This window comes from Heptranchias perlo, chromosome 1 (genome assembly GCF_035084215.1).
Source record: "Heptranchias perlo isolate sHepPer1 chromosome 1, sHepPer1.hap1, whole genome shotgun sequence".
Taxonomy (NCBI): domain Eukaryota; kingdom Metazoa; phylum Chordata; class Chondrichthyes; order Hexanchiformes; family Hexanchidae; genus Heptranchias; species Heptranchias perlo.
Genome location: NC_090325.1, coordinates 132,960,220 through 132,978,712, shown reverse-complemented (window position 1 = coordinate 132,978,712; position 18,493 = coordinate 132,960,220). Strand labels below are relative to the sequence as shown.

General features: G+C 40.6%; 1 protein-coding gene across 2 annotated transcripts in view; it reads left to right on the top strand.

Moving 5' to 3' along the window:
- The window catches only part of LOC137326222 (uncharacterized), a 40,289-nt gene that overhangs the window by 18,159 nt on the left and 3,637 nt on the right, over nt 1–18,493 (top strand). Inside the window, exons 6-10 of one of the 2 annotated variants that reach the window (XM_067991114.1) lie at nt 1,640–1,743; nt 1,886–1,975; nt 10,851–14,496; nt 15,604–15,768; nt 16,328–16,410. In XM_067991114.1, coding sequence (XP_067847215.1) covers nt 1,640–1,743; nt 1,886–1,975; nt 10,851–14,496; nt 15,604–15,768; nt 16,328–16,392 — 4,070 coding nt within the window. In that variant the 3' untranslated portion in view covers nt 16,393–16,410. The remainder of the gene's footprint in view (nt 1–1,639; nt 1,744–1,885; nt 1,976–10,850; nt 14,497–15,603; nt 15,769–16,327; nt 16,411–18,493) is intronic. The other variant, XM_067991123.1, reaches the window with a different exon arrangement.

The window sequence follows — 18,493 nt, the reverse complement described above, 5'->3', positions numbered from 1 at the left end:
TGAGCAGCACTAAATTGGCATCATCAGTCAGAGAAACCACAAGATGGTTGGTCAGAGGCTGGGTATTCTGCAGCGAGTGACTCACCTCCTGACTCCCCAAAGCCTTTCCACCATCTACAAGGCACAAGTCAGGAGTGTGATGGAATACTCTCCACTTGCCTGGATGAGTGCAGCTCCAACAACACTCAAGAAGCTCGACACCATCCAAGATAAAGCAGCCCGCTTGATTGGCACCCCATCCACCACCCTAAACATTCACTCCCTTCACCACAGGCGCACTGTGGCTGCAGTGTGTACCATCCACAGGATGCACTGCAGCAACTCGCCAAGGCTTCTTCGACAGCACCTCCCAAACCCGCGACCTCTACCACCTAGAAGGACAAGGGCAGCAGGCGCATGGGAACAACACCACCTGCACGTTCCCCTCCAAGTCACACACCATCCCGACTTGGAAATATATCGCCGTTCCTTCATTGTCGCTGGGTCAAAATCCTGGAACTCCCTTCCTAACAGCACTGTGGGAGAACCGTCACCACACGGACTGCAGCGGTTCAAGAAGGCGGCTCACCACCACCTTCTCGAGGGCAACTAGGGATGGGCAATAAATGCCGGCCTTGCCAGCGACGCCCACATCCCGTGAACGAATAAAAAAAAAAATGGGAAAATGTCACATGGTCTCTCTTCTTAGAATCTAGCTAAGGCACATTGTTGGGACACAGAAGGGAGTTTTACTCAGCTTGTAACCATTTTATACTTGACCTGGGAGTGATTGATACTGAGTGCCCACCTGACCAGTCCATTGATATCTTCCCGCAGTCTACAGCTTTCCTCCTCACTATCAACCACACAGCCAATTTTTGTATCATCTGCAAACTTCTTAATTATGCCCCTTACACTTAAGTTCAAATCATTAACATATATCACAAAAAGCAAGGGACCTGCGGAACCCCACTGGAAACGGCCTTTCAGTCACAAAAACACCCGTCGACCATTACCCTTTGCTTCCTGCCACTGAGCCAATTTTGGATCCAACTTGCCACTCTCCCTTGGATCCCATGGGCTCGTACTTTTTTGACCAGTCTGCCATGTGGGATCTTGTCAAAAGCCTTGCTAAAATCCATGTAGACTACATCAAATGCACTACCCTCATTGACCCTCCTTGTTACCTCCTCAAAAAATTAAATCGTGTTAGTCAGACACGACCTTCCCTTAACAAATCCATGCTGATTGTCATTGATCACTCCGTACCTTTCTAAGTGACCGTTTATCCTGTCCCTCGGAATTGATTCCAATAATTTGTCCGCCATCAAGGTTAGACCGACTGGTCTAGAATTACTCGGTCTATCCCTCGCTCCCATTTTAAACAATAGTTGAATTTGTACTTGAAGGAATGTTCTCACTAAAATGGTTTTCGTGACCTTAAATTGAATGCATGGTTTACATTTTCATGTTTTGTATTTTCATGTTTTGTGACCTGCAAGCCTGGGGGTACAGGTAAAACTTTTATCATCTAGGAATAAAACTTACAGGTGCAACCAATACATACGAACTCACAGTAAGTATCTGAAAGTAAGCTGTCAGTGAATGGTGGGAATAATATAGGACTGAGAATTATGTGTATTGTATTTTATTCCCACAGATACTGGCAATACTGCAAGTAAACTATGCTCAGACAGTTACCGATTTAAAACTACCCTGAAAATGTGGAAACAGCCCAAGGATTTTACAGAAGCAAAGTTTTCTGTAAGTTAGTTTCAGCAGTTTGACATTCTTAAACTACACAACCAAGATTACATAAAATAATTCACCACATTTTTCTAATGCAGAGCAATAATTTAAAAAGTAAATGTTGAGACTTTTTTTTAATTTAAAAAAAATCTTTCAGCCGGAAACTGTCATTGAATATCTTTATGGCCAACACGATCATCATTGGTGTATTACTGCAAAAGAGGAATATCGGGGCTTGAGTCTAGAGGTAAGTTGCTACAGTTTGGATTTTTACAGAACCAATTTCTCCATCAACCACCTAACACCGGTTCCTGTAAGTGGAGCGTGTCCCCTACAATCCAGAGACTGTACTTTGTCTATATTCTGTCTGGAAGGGCTCAGAAATGAAGAAGTTGAGTTTAGTTACAAACTTGACTGAGAAAGAAAAATGTGCATTTAGATAGCGCTTTCATGACCTCAGGACGTCCCAAAGCGCTTTACAGCCAATGAAGTTCTTTTGAAGTGTAAACTTGAGCTCATCTAAAACTTTGCTGCCCGCATCCTAACTCGCAGCAAGTCCAGTTCACTCCTCAGTCCTGTGCTCGCTGACCTACATTGGCTCCCGGTCTGGCAGCGCCTTTATTTTAAAATTCTCATCCTTGTTTACAAACCACCCCATGGCCTCACCCCTCCCTATATTTGTAACCTCCTCCAGTCCTACAAGCATTTGAGATCTCTGTACTCCACCAATTCTGGCCTCTTGCGCATCCCCGATTTTCAGCACTCCACCGTTGGTGGCCGTGCCTTCAGCTGCCTTGGCCCTAGTCTCTGGACCTCCCTACCTAAACCTCTCTGCATCGCTACCTCTCTCTCCTTCTTTAAGATGCTCCTTAAAACCTACCTCTTTGACCATGCTTTAGGTCACTATTCTTAAATCTCCTTGTGGCTGGGTGTCAGATTATGTCTGCTAACGCTCCTGTGAAGTGCCTTGGGACGTTTTACTACGTTAAAGGTGCTATATAAATGCACGTTGTTGTTGTAGTCACTGTTTTAACGTAGGAAACATGACAGCCAATTTGCGCACAGCAAGCATTCAGACGAGATTTAGATCAGCTAATTAAATGGATTGAAGAAAGGCAGATAAATTTTAATACAGAGAAACGTAATCCACTTTGGAACAGGAACTTTTGTTCTCTGGATATGATTTGGGTATAGGAAGTACACTATCAAGATTTGCTGACTAATAGGGGTTTTGGCAAACAGTGAAGGGAACTGTAAAAGACTTCAGAAGTGCATAGACAAGTTAGCAGAATAGGCAGATAAGTGGCAGAAGCAGTTTATTGTACAGAGGTGTAAGGTGATGCATTTTGGTGGAAAAACAAGGAATGGGAGTATACACTCAATGAAAAGACATTTAAGGATGTAGATGAGCAGAAGACCTGTGGGTGCAAATAAATAATTCCTTGAAACTGCAAATACAGGTAGGTAAAAAGGCCAATAGCATTTTGTTTTTTTTAAATAGGGGCATGGAGTACAAGAGCAAAGAGGTTATGATAAATTTGCACAAAACAATGATCAGGTAATGGAGTACTGTGTGCCAATGAGAGCGTGCAACGTAGATTCACTAGCATGATACCAATGATGAGAAACTATAGTTACAAGGAGAGATTTGAGGTAGTGGGACTATTTCCACTAGAGCAAAAAAGGCTAAAGTGAGGTTTATTAGAGGTGTTTAAAATTATGAAGGGTTTTGATGAATAGGGAAAAACTATTTTCTCTGGTTGAGGAGTTATCAACTTAAAATTATTCTTGAGCGAGAGTTTCGGAGATGTTTCTTTGCGCAGAGACATGTTGGAACATGGAATTTTTTGCCATAGGCAGTCGTTAAGGCAGAAACTATTATATCTTTTAAATGTAGATGAAGATTTGAATCAGAAGAACATAGAGAGCTATGAGGAGAGAGCAGGGCAGTGGGATTTGTTTTGGATTGCTGAAGCAAAGAGGTCACACAGATATAATGGGCTGAATGGTATCCTTCTGTGCTTTAAACTTGGTTCTATGTATATGATGTAAGGTTGTAAGGAATCTTACAACACCAGGTTATAGTCCAACAATTTTATTTTAAAATCACAAGCTTTCGGAGATTATCTCCTTCGTCAGGTGAGTGAGTGAGTGAAAGGTTCTCAAATCGCATATCTTATATTAGGCTGGCGCACACTCACACCAATCAAAGGTGTCGTTGGTGTTCAGACAGGTTAGCCACGGAAAACAGTTCTGAATACAGAATGGGTCAGGTTACAAAGCCAGAGAGAGAAAGAGACCCGAAAGGCAGAGAGAGAGAGAGAGAGAGAGAGAGAATGTCCAGTTGTATTAAAAACATAACTTTTTTTCCCCTGCTTACGTGTAGCATGCCATGAACCCAAGATCCCGGTTATCTCTCCATTTAAATAATGCCAATAGTAAGGAAGGACCTCAGTATGGTTTTGGGGGCAGTCAGGCCATTCCCTGCAATTGTCAAGTCATTGTGAAGTTATGGCAAAGCTAATCAGCTACAGGGATGTTTCTGATAGGCTGTTTGTAACTCGGGTCCTAAGTGAGCATTAAACTAGAGGACAAAGGTACAAAATGCAAAAAACTTTGTCAAATTAGAGTAGTAGATATGTGGAACTGACATAGCAAAAGCAATTAATTTTTTTCTGATTGATTCCTTTACAAACAGCTGGGCTAATAGCTGAGCAGGAATGAAATTGAAAGTTGTAGGAATTTCTTGTATATAAATATTCCACAGAATATGATGGTCCCTGTGCTACCTTGAAAATTTTATCTGTGGAAAACAGCTGACAGATTGTAATAATGAAGGGGAGGTAGATAGATATTATACAGTTTTACTCAATGTAACTTTTGGGGCTTAAAGAAAAATTTTGCAAAACTTCTTCAGACAATAAAATTATGGGGGTAGTGTCCATGCCGGGGTAGATTGCAAATGATAGGAGTGGGTTGAATTTGTTAATTATTTGATAATTCCTGGATTTCTGTCTTTTGTTTACTTGTTTTGGCTGTTCTCTTTCCTCCCTTCATTCTGCCCTTTTCCAAAACCTTAGCTTAATAGTCTTTTGACATTTTTCAGTGTCTCTTATGGTTGATAATTTTTCTCCCTTTCCTGCTTCTTCATTCAGTAAGCACAACAAACTATACATTTAGCACATGGAAAATAATGTACAGAACAAGGAAAAGAAGTTGTAAATAATACTGCAGAGAAACACTTTCCTTTTGTAAAGGAAATGTAATGAACAGGATGGATTCGATATTGAGACAAAATATTTAACTTCACAATATCAAAGTCAACAAATATTAAAGGTAAATTAATGTCTATCAATTAGTATACAACAGACCTAGGTATGAGGCGAGGAAAACCCCCAGTGGTGGAAAGCTTTGGAAGCCATAGGTCCAAAGTCTGTTCCACCCAAGCATGCTACAGTTAATCATGTGTCATGTCTTAAATTACTCATATACTATCTCTCCCAAAATATTATTTCCTGAAAGAAATCTATCTAATGTACATTTGAATGAATCAATGCTATCTGCTTCTTCTGTCTCCTTAGGAAGCCTGTTCTGTAGATTTACCACTCGCTCTCTGAAATAATGTTTCTGCAGATTAGTTTTAAATTTCCTCCCTTCAAGCGGATGCTATGTCCTCTGGTTCTACTGTTCTGGATAAAGGGAAACAGCTTGATGTGGTCTACATTATCTAGTCCCTTTTAGAATCTTGAAAACAACAATCATATCACCTCTCAATCTTCTCTTTTCCAGTGAGAACATGACCAATTTATATAATCGCTCATCATAATCCAATCTTTCCAACCTCTCAAACATTTTGGTTGCCCTCTTTATCCTCTCAATAGCTGCAATATTCTTTTTGTACTGCAGCGACCGGAACCATACACAGTATTCTAAGTGCGGTCACATCAATGTTTTATAAGGCGGCAGGATCACCTTACTATTTCGGCTCAATATTGACCTTTTAATATATCCCAACATCTGATTTACTTTACTCACTACAACTGAGCATTGCTGCGATAACTTTAGTTTGTCAATCAGGACCCCCAGATCGCTTTCATTTTCCATGCACATTATTTTCTTTTCATTTTACTAATAGTCCCTTCCTGGATTTTTGTCCCCATGTGAAGTACTTTGCATTTCTCTACATTGAATTTCATCTGCTACCTGTGTTCCCAAGTTCCAAGTATATTCAAATCCTCCTGTAGCTTATCCTGTTCATCTTTGCAGTTTACCACCTTCATTAGCTTTGTATCATCTGTGCTTGTGGCTCCTAGCTCCAGATCATTTATGAAGGTATTAAACAAAAGAGGCCGCAACCCCACTGGTAACAATTTCCTTGGCTGATGACAATCCCTCTGGGTTTTGTTGGTCAACCAATTACATATCCATTGTAAAATATTTCCACTGATTCCTGCTTCCTTTAACATCCTTTCCAGAGAAACTACATTAGAAGATCCAAGTACACCGCATTCACTGCCTTACCCCTATCAAGCTCTTTGGTCAAACCCTCAAAAAATCCATTCAATTAGATTGGCAAGACCGCCCTTCATATTGGCTATATTTTATGATTTTATTTGTAGCCAGATCTTCCATGTTCTTATCTTTACAAGAGTTTCCATAACTTTACCCACAATGGACATCAAACTCACTGCTCTGTAGTTTCCTGGGTCACTTTTGCTACCTTTTTTAAAAATAGGAGTAACATGTGCCTTTCTCTGGTCTCCAGTCACCTCTCCAGTATTCAGTGATTTGTGCCAGAGTTCCTGAATTTCCTGCCTTAGCTCCAAAAGGATCCTCGAATACATCTTACCCGGCCCCTATGATTTATTTATCTTAAGTTTGCACAGCTGTTTGGAAACCATGCTGGTAGTAATGTGAATAGTGTCACAACTTACCTCTGCAAGATCTTTCAGCTCCCTCTCCGGATCAAATAAATTACCTGTCTCCTCCTTGGTAAAAACTGATGCAAAAAACTTATTTAGAACTTTTGCAGCCTATGTAGCATCAGTTGTCACACCCTCACCCGATCCCACTTTCAGTTGCCCAACTGCATCCCTTGTTTTTCTTTTTCTCTTAATATAACTAAAAATACTTTTTATTACTTTCCTTCACTTCTCTTGCCTTATTCAATTTGAATTTTTTCTTTGCCATTCTGATTCCCTTTTTACACACCTGGCATACCTTTTGGTATTGAATCTGCCTTAACTCTTTGCCATTTTCCTTCATGGCCATAAAATTCCCTTTTTTCCATAGGTAGTGGTCACTCTCTGGTTCTTCACCAAGTGGCTATTCTTCAAATGTGATTCTTGTCCATGAGTGTTGGTAGCCTATTTGATCATGGAAGCATGACAGCTGAGCCTGGTGTTTTTTCTGTCTGATGTCCACACATACACACTTTCCAGTATGAGTCACTGTATTGTGATCAGTAGTGGGAATCTGGCTGATTTCCCCTCCCCCTTCCTGATCCCAAGGGCCCTGAACCAATTGTAGTAGCTAACTCACACCCAGACTGAGATCAGTGACTCACACCAGGAATTAAGCATTAGGTTATACTTCAACAAAACTTAATGGTAAAAGAACAGGGGAAAAAACACACATGCCTGTGTGTGCTCCTATCCTATGTGCAAGTGTGTTAGGACTACAAGGTAGAATGTGTGACATGTAGAGTAATATTTGTGTGAAAGTTTATTGACCAGTTTCTGATGCAGATTGATTCTGTAATTTACACAGAGTATTAGATTTGGGTAAATTTGTGTTTCTAGCTTTTTTCTGTTGATGGAATTTTATTTTTGGTTTGTTTGGGGAAAAAAAAGAGAATGAATTGTTGAACAAATTGTGCCAATATACTTAAATGCACAGTTAAATGTTGGAAGTGTTTATAGGGATGACAGCAGATTGAGAATTGAGAGGGAGATATCAGAATTGGCGCTGATCTGCTTACTTGCCAATTTTCTTTGTTCCCCTCCCACCCCAATCACAGTATGTCATGCTTTAAGTGGTACAGCATGAACGAAGGCATGCCAGGGTGATTAACAGCCTTCATAGCCTGATTGGCCATACTCACAAAGATGTCACTAACCATATCTGCTTTGCACATTTACCTGACAACCGTAGCGAAATGTCTTCACGTCTTACGGGTCGGTAGAGAGCCAAGTGCAGAGCTGTGCCATCTGCTGCAAGGATATCTAAGCTAACACACACCACTAACTGTAGCTTTCAGCTGTGGCCACAAACCTGCCTCCACTTCATTGCAAGCGTGCTGCAATGCTTGACCTATGTGGATGGTGCCCTGGACTGGAAGCAGGGCCACCCTCCTTGATCTCCTTTTATGCAGTACCACCAAACTGGGCTCAGGTCACTTGTCCGTAGGGTTTCCTTTCACTTAATTTTTGCCCATCACTTCTTTCTACTCTCCCTGTTTAGCCTTGGCAGAGGTTGCCAATGGGTTGAACTGCCTTCTGAGCCTTTACAAAAGTGCTCAAGAATTTTTAGCCCCCTATTTGACACTTCCATTTAAGTGTGTACATCCCTTTAAATTTCACATCAATCAACAATTTTCCATTTCCCCATCACTCCCCCCTCCCCCAATTTAGCTACCTTCCACGCATATCCAAAGCTGCGCTTAAGCTATATATAACTATGCTAATAAGCTGACTACTGAGAATTGCATGCAGTTCTGTTGAACTTTGCACTTGTTTTGGGGAATAAATTGCATGCATATCAGATAATCCAGGCTCCAGTGTTTTCCTTCTCCAGGTGTGCACATCTTCTCATAACTAATTTGCCTTCTTTCTCCTGGCTTGTACTTCTTTTCACTCACAACTTGCTTCTTTCTAGCTGCTTTCCCAATGAGCCAGATAGTTAATACAGTCCTGTATGTTAAGTCCCAAACCATCTCACTGGCATGGAAAAGGAACCATAGAAAACCAAGATTAAGTTGTGAAAATGGCTCAGGACTTTACACAAATCAAGAATATTGAGGATGGAAGTATTCCATTAGTGCAGTAAAGATGCCCATCTATGACTGAAATTGAGGTGTGTGTGGCAGACTTGCAGATGTGTCCTGCTTCAGATCTTAAGAATCTCTTATATTTTATAGAGGAATGTGTAGTTATGCTTGTATTGTGACAATTTTAAAATACTTTCCGTGACTGCTCACTGGGAGAGAATCCACAGCCTGTCTAATATGCGATTGAATGCTTATACTTGCATTCCAGAGTCTGAACCAAATTAAACCAAATTGTGTTTGACCTAACATTGTCTCTTGAAGCTGTTTATATTTGTGGATTCCTTTTGTCCCTAAACTGCCGCTGCAGGTCATAATTCAAACTGGACAAAAATAAAATACTGCAGTTGCTGGAGATCTGAAACAAAAACAGGAAGCGCTGGAGACACTCAGCACGTCAGGCAACATCCGTTCAGAAACCGCGAGTTAATTGACGTTTTGGGTATAAACTCTTCATCAGAACTGAAAGATATTACAGATGAACAACATTTAAAAACGCCAACTGACTCATGTTTTCTCGCCGGATGCTGCCTGACCTGCTGAGTGTCTCCATCGTTTTCTGTTCTAATTCATACTGGGTCAGTTCAGATTACGTGGAAAGGATACATATGTATGTCTGGGTTGGTGTGCCATGTTTTCAAGTTTTACATATTTTGATGTGCTGTTATTTTTGAGTCAGAGGCAAATGAGGGAGTCCATTGGGTTCATCTGTCATGCAAAGCTTTTCATGGATGTATGGTCCAAAATTGCTGAAAGGAATGGTCAAGAGATTAAAAAGAAAAGAAAGACTTACATTTATGTAGTGCCTTTCACATCCTTAGGATGCTCCAAAGCACTTTACAACCAATGAAATACTTTTGAAATGTAGTCACCGTTGATGATGTAATGTATCACAATTGTGTGGGACGGGCTGGCTGGACCATAGGGTCTTTTCCTGTCCGTCATTGTTTGTATATTTGTAATTTGCACACGGCAAGGTCCCACAAACAGCAATGTGACAATGACCAGATAATCTGTTTTAGTGATGTTGGTCGAGGGATAAATATTGACCAGGATACAGGGGAGAGCTCCCCTGCTCTTCTTCGAAATAGTGTTGAGGAATCTCTTGCGTCCACCTGTGAGGGCAGACGGGGCCTCAATTTAACGCCTCATCTGAAAGACAACACCTCCGACTGTGCAGCGCTCCCTCAGTACTGCACTCTAGTGTCTAGATTTTGTGCTCAAATCTCTGGAGTGGGACTTGAACCCACAACTTTCTGACTCAGAGGTGAGAGTGCTACCACTGAGGCACACTTAACAATTAGAGATTTTATTGTTTTGGAAAAGATGATGTAAAGTTAAATGAAGTGCTGTATCCATCTAAATCTGCTGATCTATTTCTTGCTTCTGCATAATACATTTAATAAGGACTAATTTATTTAATCTGAAATAATGATCTGTCAGTGTGGTGTTTTCCATCAGTTAGGTCAGGGGTATATGGTGGTCTCCTGTATTATTTCCAGTGCATTCCCAGTAGTAAAATTGTTTTCCTAGAGCCTTGCTGTCCTAGGTATTGGGCATGCTAGGTAAAAGTTTTGGTGCATAGGAGGTGCGTGTTTGCCTATGGAAGCTAACTTCTGTGTTGAACACAAGTAAAATTAATTATGCCATGTTCCAAATCTTAACCATGTCTTGTAAAGGGAATATACATAAGGGTAGCTTTGCATTGCAGTGGAACATTTGAAGATGTCAGTGGGTCTAAATTCAAAGGCAATTTCAATTCCCAGCAGTGTCATCGTGACATGTGCAAAGATGAAGAGAATATTGAGCACTTGTAACATAACACTAGTAAAGTCTGTATTTTCTATGGCACAACTGTGATTCAGCAACCTCACTCTGAGACACCATTAGGATAGCGAGACTGGAAATTATAAGTGTCATACTGTTGTACCCTCATAGGTGTGCCGAATAATTTTTACTTTAAATAATAATGCATATTGGTATAATGATATTAAATGTATTCTCGTAGATTACTAAATACTTAATTTTACTCAATGGAAAATTATAAGCTTCAATTTTTTTTTCTATGTCTTCATAGGAAGTGCGCTACAAACACTATCAGTCCTATAGAAAAGACTGGAACTGCTTTGTGACTGAAAAATGTCCTGGTAATGAAAATGGTGTAGAGCCTTCAGTATCTTCTGGTATTTCTACAGATCTGTTCAAAACACCTGATGGAGTCCAGCAGCCTCACATTAAACTGTTTAGTTTCGGTCAGTCCATAAAAAAAGTAAAAAAGAAATTCCGTGGCAATGGTTCAAGTAATTTAGAGTTGCGTTTGCCTCTTGATTCAGGAGCCACTACCAGTACCCCGTCAGTTTCAAACTCTGAGACCTCGTTATCCAATAGTTTAAAAAAGTTGCCTAATGTAGGAGAAAAAAAGCAAAACCTTGTTCCTGTTCCTTCATTATCAGTTGAATCTGAAACCATCTCAAGCGCTGCAAGCATTGTTAGAAGCCTGGGGACAACAACTGCCACAGTATCTCTTCCAGTCACCATGAGCTCATGTACAACAGTGACGGGCTTTGACAAAACAGGTGAACATCAGCAAAAGTCATTTTCCATCAGTTCTAGTGGTTTCATGGTGTCCAAGTGTTCTGGTTCAATGCCCACACAAAAAGCTTTCAATAATTCAAATTTCAGTACAGCACTAGTTAACCCTACAAGCACGTCTGGAGGTTCACTGTCATCTGTGTCGTCCAGTGCCTTTACATTTGGAAAGGTTGCATGTAGTACCTTGGTCACCAAAACAGAAAATCAGCAACCACTGCCAGCATCGACAAGTTTCATGATTGACAAACTTAATGCGTGCTCCCCTACAAGGAATTCAACCAAAACAGGAAATCAGCAACCACTGCCAGCATCGGCAAGTTTCATGATTGACAAACTTAATGCATGCCCGCCTACAAGTAATTTAACCAGTAATATGACTTCTACTTGTGATTCATCAGGTAAAGATGTAAACCATCACAATGGGCAAGCAAAATGCATCAAATCAGCTACTGCTAACGACAAAGTGCTTCCAGATTCAATTGGAACAGCATCCACTTTTCCCTTTGGAAATGTGACAGAAGAAAGTTCACAAGAAAGCTCACCAAAAGCATCTTTCAAATTTGGCACTTTGGGCCCCTTGTGTGGTCAAACCAAGATGGCATCATTTTCCTTTTTCAATCCTGGAACTGAAAAATCTGTATTTTCATTCAACCGTACGCCTAACACAAAATCAGCTACCACATCAAGTGAATCTTTAAGAAACCGGGAAAGTTTAACTTCTACCACTGGTTCAGTCGTTGCAAGGGATGTATCTGACCTCTTTACATTTGCCCAAGTATCCAGTAATGATGTTCCAAATGAAAACCGATTTTTATCAACTGTCAGCAGATCGACTACAGCAAGCCCTGTTTTTAAATTAGAAGATCCAGGTATCGTCACGCTTGCTTCATCTTTGTTTGTTTCACCATCATCAGTTTCCTCCTCTTCCTCCATATCATGTCCATGGAATGTGCTGCCAACTCGAAGTAGCATAAAACCCTTGAATCTTTTTACTAGTTCTGCTGAAACGTCCCCTGTTTTCTCCAGGATAAATTCAACTGGTTCTAATTCTGTGGTTTTTACAGCTGGTTTCAGTCAGGAACTCTCCTCAGCAGTCAGTCAGCAGCAGAGCACTGTTACACCAGCCAATGTTACCAAAGCGAAGAAAACCTCAAACTCCGAGATGTCGATAAATGCTGAACCCGTTTTTTTAAGAAACCGGAAAAGTTTAACTTGTACCACTGGTTCAGTTGTTGCAAGAGATATAGCTGACCCCTTTGCGTTTGCCCAATTATCCAGTAGTGATATTCCAAATTTGAATGAAAACCGATTTTTATCAACTGTCGGCAGATCGACTACAGCAAGCCCTGTTTTTAAATTAGAAGATCCAGGTATCGTCATGCCTGCTTCATCTTTGTTTGTTTCACCATCATCAGTGTCCTCCTCCTCCTTATTCTTAAGACCATTTGCACGGAACTTTCTGCCAACTCAAAGCAGCGTAAAACCCTTGAATCTTTTTACTAGTTCTGCTGAAACGTCCCCTGTTTTCTCCAGGATGAATTCAACTGGCTCTAATTCTGTGGCTTTTACAACCGATTTCAGTCAGGAACTCTCCTCAGCAGTCAGTCAGCAGCAGAGCACTGTTACACCAGCCCATGTTACCAAAGTGAAAAACAGCTCAAACTCAGAGATGTCGATAACTGCCGAGCCATCTAAACCTAATGGGACACATTCACCTGGTTCTAATGAGGATTTACCACCAGCAGTAAGTCAACAGCAAAGTACTGATAAAACACCAACTAATATCGGTGTTGAAACCTGCATACTAAAGGAAACTTCACCATTAGAAATGTTGTTAACTACTGAACCATTTGTGTTTCACAGAACAGAATCAGCTAGCTCTAATTGTGTGGATTTTGCAGCAGGTTTCAGCAAGGATCTCTCTGCGGCAGCCGGTCAACAGCAAACCAGTGTTGCACCCATTGATGTTGCTGTCGAAACCTGTAAAACAAAGGAAGCTGCAACATTTGAAATGTCCGTAAGTACACGACCACCTGTAATTGAGATAGAGTCAGTTGCACTTTTACAACCTAGTGATCTAACACCTGCACTCAAAAATCCTTTGGAGAGATTTGATGATAACACAGATAAAGGTGGCAAAGAACTTCTTGCTTTCAACGATCAAAGCAGTGATGTACAAGAATCACAGTTTTCTGAAAGCCAAGGGCATTCTAAAGTTCACCAAAGTTCTGTAGCCACCAGTGACTTATGTCCTGTGGAACATGAAGATAATCCAAGCGATAAAGAGGACCCTTTTCTTAGTCCAGAGAGACGGACCAATATAGAAGCACCAAATTTGTCGTCGCATGGAGGAGATTCGGTATTTGTTCCACAAACTATTGCATCTACTAGCTGTAGTTTTGTGGAAGCTAATGATGGTAGCACAAAAGATATTCAGAAATCAGCGACAGATCACTCGCTTTTCTCTGTTCCTTCTGCAGTTTTTTGCCCAGTTTTTACATTTGGCGCAGATAATGATTTCCAGTTCAAGCTGGGTGTAAGTGACCAAACAAATGCAGCAGAACGAGAGGAGAATAATGGAGATTGTAAAGCTGTACACAAACCAGTGTTCCCATTCCCTCCACCAGTTAATCACCCACCTGCAGCGATAGATGGAGAAGATATTCTCTTCTCTAACAGAGCTAAGCTATATTGCTTTGACAAGACATCCTTGCAGTGGAAGGAGCGAGCATTTGGAGAAATTAGAGTTTTAGAACATAAAACAACAAAACTACTACGACTAGTGATGTGGAACACTGCCAATAAATGCTGTGCCAATCACTGGATCACAACAGACCTGGAGCTGAAGAATGCAAAAGCCAGTAATCACAGCTGGACTTGGTGTGCGCTGGATTATACGGAAAAGAAGCCCATCTTTTTAGATTTGGCCATACACTTTAAACTAAAGGAAATGGCTCAGGTATTCAAGGAGGTTGTTGAAAAAGTACAGAGCCGAACTGCGATGTCAAGATTAGCAGAAACAAATTTGTGCTCTTTGGCAGAAAATGAAAAATATGATCAAGATGGAGATGGCAGTCCTGCTTCAGTCATTGGGGCATCTGATCTGGAACAGAAAGGAAAGTCTTTGCAAGGTAAAATGTACAGAATGGTTTTTCATTATGCATCGTTCAATACAGCATAATATTTCTCTGTGATGAGCTGTAGGATATAAATACAATAACTTAGATATGTTTAATTAGAAGGGTCACTGAAACACTTACGCACATTTTCAGCATTTTTAACAGCCACATCTATTGTTTTTTATTTAAGCAACTGTACAAATCACGTTTGTTTTTAAAATATTGTTGATTGCAGAATCTACGAAATGCATAATAGGACAGTCTCATTGCTTGAAATTCTGACAACTTTTGGGAGCAAACAAAAAACATTTTTTTCAAAAATTCTTTCTCTTTTCTCACTAAACTTCTCTTTTCACCCCCTCCTCTCCAGAAGACATTGACTCCTTGCTGGGGTACAGTTAAACAAGCTTTGGTCACCTTACGGCACCTTATCCAAATGGCCATTATTAACCTGTATGCCTCAACAGAGTGCGTCAGCAGGCTATTTGACTGTGAGGGACTGATTCTGTTCTCTCCATTTTTTTTTTCACTTGATTTTCTTTGTTTCGCTCTCTCGTGCTCTCACTCACCTCACTCACTCACACTCCCAGCAGAGTTTGCTATAGTCATCAGGAGCAGAAATTCTGGCAGATTTTTGACTTTCCTAGGCTGGAGCACCGAGCTCATTTGTGGTGCCCCCTACCACTGCCCAACTGAAGCTGGTTAATTCAGCAAAGATGGGGATCGAACAGTGGACCTTCCAGGTCTCTTAAGCTCAGTTACTCACTGAATAGACTCCCTATGGTATTGGGTGAACTGTAGAAAGATTTTCTTTTAAAGTTCCTAAAGATCTACGGTCGTTGTCACTGGGGATGAACATCATTTTAAATTTAATAATGGTAGGCATGTTATACTTTTGTGATAGTCACTCATTTTGTTATAGATTGAGTAATTGTCATTATTTGGAAACAAAATGACCGCTCCCATGTCCAGTTTGATCTGTGCATTAAAAATTTTTATTTTTTTAAATATAGCAAAGGTAAATTGAAACTGTTGGACTGCTGCTATTGTCATCATCTATCTTGACCAGAATGAGCTGATGTTAGATTTTTTGTGATTTGCTTTTCAATTGGTATATAGGAGTGGAAGAGCAGGAGGAGGAAGAGAAGGGAGGTGAAGATGTGGTGATGCTGAGTGAAATTACACCAACTCCAGAACAGAGGGCTCTTGCCTCAAAGTTGTGTCTTCCACCAACTTTCTTCTGTTACAAGAACAAGCCAGGTTACCACAGCAGTGACGATGAAGGTGTGCTTAAAATTATTTTAAGTAAAATTGGAATTTGTCCTATAGTGCTATTTCTAAATTTAGGGATGCAAAGAGAATAAAATTAATTGCTTATGGCATTGTTCCCTTTTAATAATGTAACATAGTTCTCCCCCCACCACCGCCCCAACATTCAAAAAATAATGAGGGAAATTTCACCTGTTGGCAAAAAACAGACTTCTCTACTTCCTGGAGATCCACATATCAGATCTCCAGGTAAAGAGAATCTTGTCTGACTGCATTTGTGAGGATTGACATCTTGTTGATCCCAGGGATCCACACAGTAGTACCCAGCGGTACTGTTTTTTTTACTTTACTAATAGCTGTTGTATTTCCTTCTTTCTTTAAAATGAAATGCTAGAACACATATCCACTCTCAGGATTTGAGTGACAATATCAGGTACATTGTTTGTTATAAAATTCAAGTATCATAGACAAAAATGTGCCCCTTATAATTACTGCATCTCTTGACCAGAACAAATAAATGCACTGGAGCATAATTTGACAATTTCAGTATTTGCAACATTTTTTTCTTCACCAGAGGAGAATTTTGAGACAGCAGTAAAGAAGCTTGATGGACAGCTTTACCCTAACCACACTGAATAGTTTTAATGCCTTCTCCTGGTAAGTTCTGAGCTAATTTTCACCTAAAGCTCAATTTGTTTTAGTGATGGTCATTTCTAGCCTCGTGTCTTCTGGTTCCATAATTTATCTCCTCACCTCTTGCCCTGTACTTTCTCTTCACCATCTCTCCTCCCTGCCCCCCCACCCCCGAACTTACGGGTGTAAATATTAAAAATAACGTGCACTTTTGTAATACTACTCATGTAAAGTGCTCTGTGTGTTTTTACAAGAGGAATAGGTAGAATTGAGGAAGAAGAAAGGGAATTTTTAGAACATTGGAAAATTGAAAGCACAGTAAAAGGGATAGGTTTTTAGGAAACTTTTTGAAGGTAAAGTGGTTTGGAAAGAGGATTCCGGATGGTAGGATGTAATGGCTGAAAAAATAGCACCGGAGGCAGAGATGAGTGGTACTCCTCCAATGAGTTGAAAACAGTAATATTGAAGCAAATGTAGTTTTATTCTTAACTCTGTGGGTTAATGGAGTGCACACTCTCTTTTTATAGGATACACCCTACTTACACCTAACCCAGAGTATTTAAAGTTTAGGAACACTCAAATGTGCTGAAGTTTAACAAGATTAAACCATGTAGTGTATCAGCAGTGAGCACTGATAAGGTTCCTATTGCTTGTCCAGTCAGGTCCACCCTACCATTTGGGTGCTGGTCTACGAACATATGAAAAGAAGGGCAAGAAGGGACCGTGAAGCTCATCAATGCTCACCCTCAAATACTACCCTCTCAATTACTAGTAATAATTCCTACAGTAGGCAAGAAAGAGGGATAAAATCCTGTGTCAAATTCACAACAAACTGTGGAAAAAAGCTCTCTGATGGCAATAAAGCAAGCTCCAGGAGACCACAGCTACCCATGACTCATTATTCGACCTACTCTCAATATGTCCTGATGCTCTTAGGAACATAGGATTGTACAGAAAGGGAAAGGACCATTTTCATCCATTTAGAAGTCCCAGAGTTCCTATCCCTCTTAATCTCTCATACCCTTTAATAGACTTGTCTGCCAAAAAAATGTATCCATCACTCCCTTAAAATTTGTAACATGCCCTGCTTACATTGCCTCTCAGAGTAGGCTATTCCACATATTTACCACCCTTTAGCTGAAGATGTTATTTATTAACTCTGTATTCATCTTTACTCCTGTAAGGTGGTTGTAGAGGGTTGTTTTTCAAACTGGATGCCTGTGTCCAGCGGTATGCCTCAGGGATCGGTGCTGGGTCCGCTGTTATTTGTTATTTATATTAATGATTTGGATGAGAATTTAGGAGGCATGGTTAGTAAGTTTGCAGATGACACCAAGATTGGTGGCATTGTGGACAGTGAAGAAGGTTATCTAGGATTGCAACGGGATCTTGATAAATTGGGCCAGTGGGCCGATGAATGGCAGATGGAGTTTAATTTAGATAAATGTGAGGTGATGCATTTTGGTAGATCGAATCGGGCCAGGACCTACTCCGTTAATGGTAGGGCGTTGGGGAGAGTTATAGAACAAAGAGATCTAGGAGTACAGGTTCATAGCTCCTTGAAAGTGGAGTCACAGGTGGATAGGGTGGTGAAGAAGGCATTCAGCATGCTTGGTTTCATTGGTCAGAACATTGAATGCAGGAGTTGGGATGTCTTGTTGAAGTTGTACAGGGCATTGGTGAGGCCACACTTGGAGTACTGTGTACAGTTCTGGTCACCCTATTATAGAAAGGATATTATTAAACTAGAAAGAGTGCAAAAAAGATTTACTAGGATGCTACCGGGACTTGATGGTTTGACTTATAGGGAGAGGTTAGACAGACTGGGACTTTTTTCCCTGGAGAGTAGGAGGTTAAGGGGTGATCTTATAGAAGTCTATAAAATAATGAGGGGCATAGATAAGGTAGATAGTCAAAATCTTTTCCCAAAGGTAGGGAAGTCTATAATGAGGGGGCATAGATTTAAGGTGAGAGGGGAGAGATACAAAAGGGTCCAGAGGGGCAATTTTTTCACTCAAAGGGTGGTGAGTGTCTGGAACGAGCTGCCAGAGGCAGTAGTAGAGGCGGGTACAATTTTGTCTTTTAAAAAGCATTTGGACAGTTACAT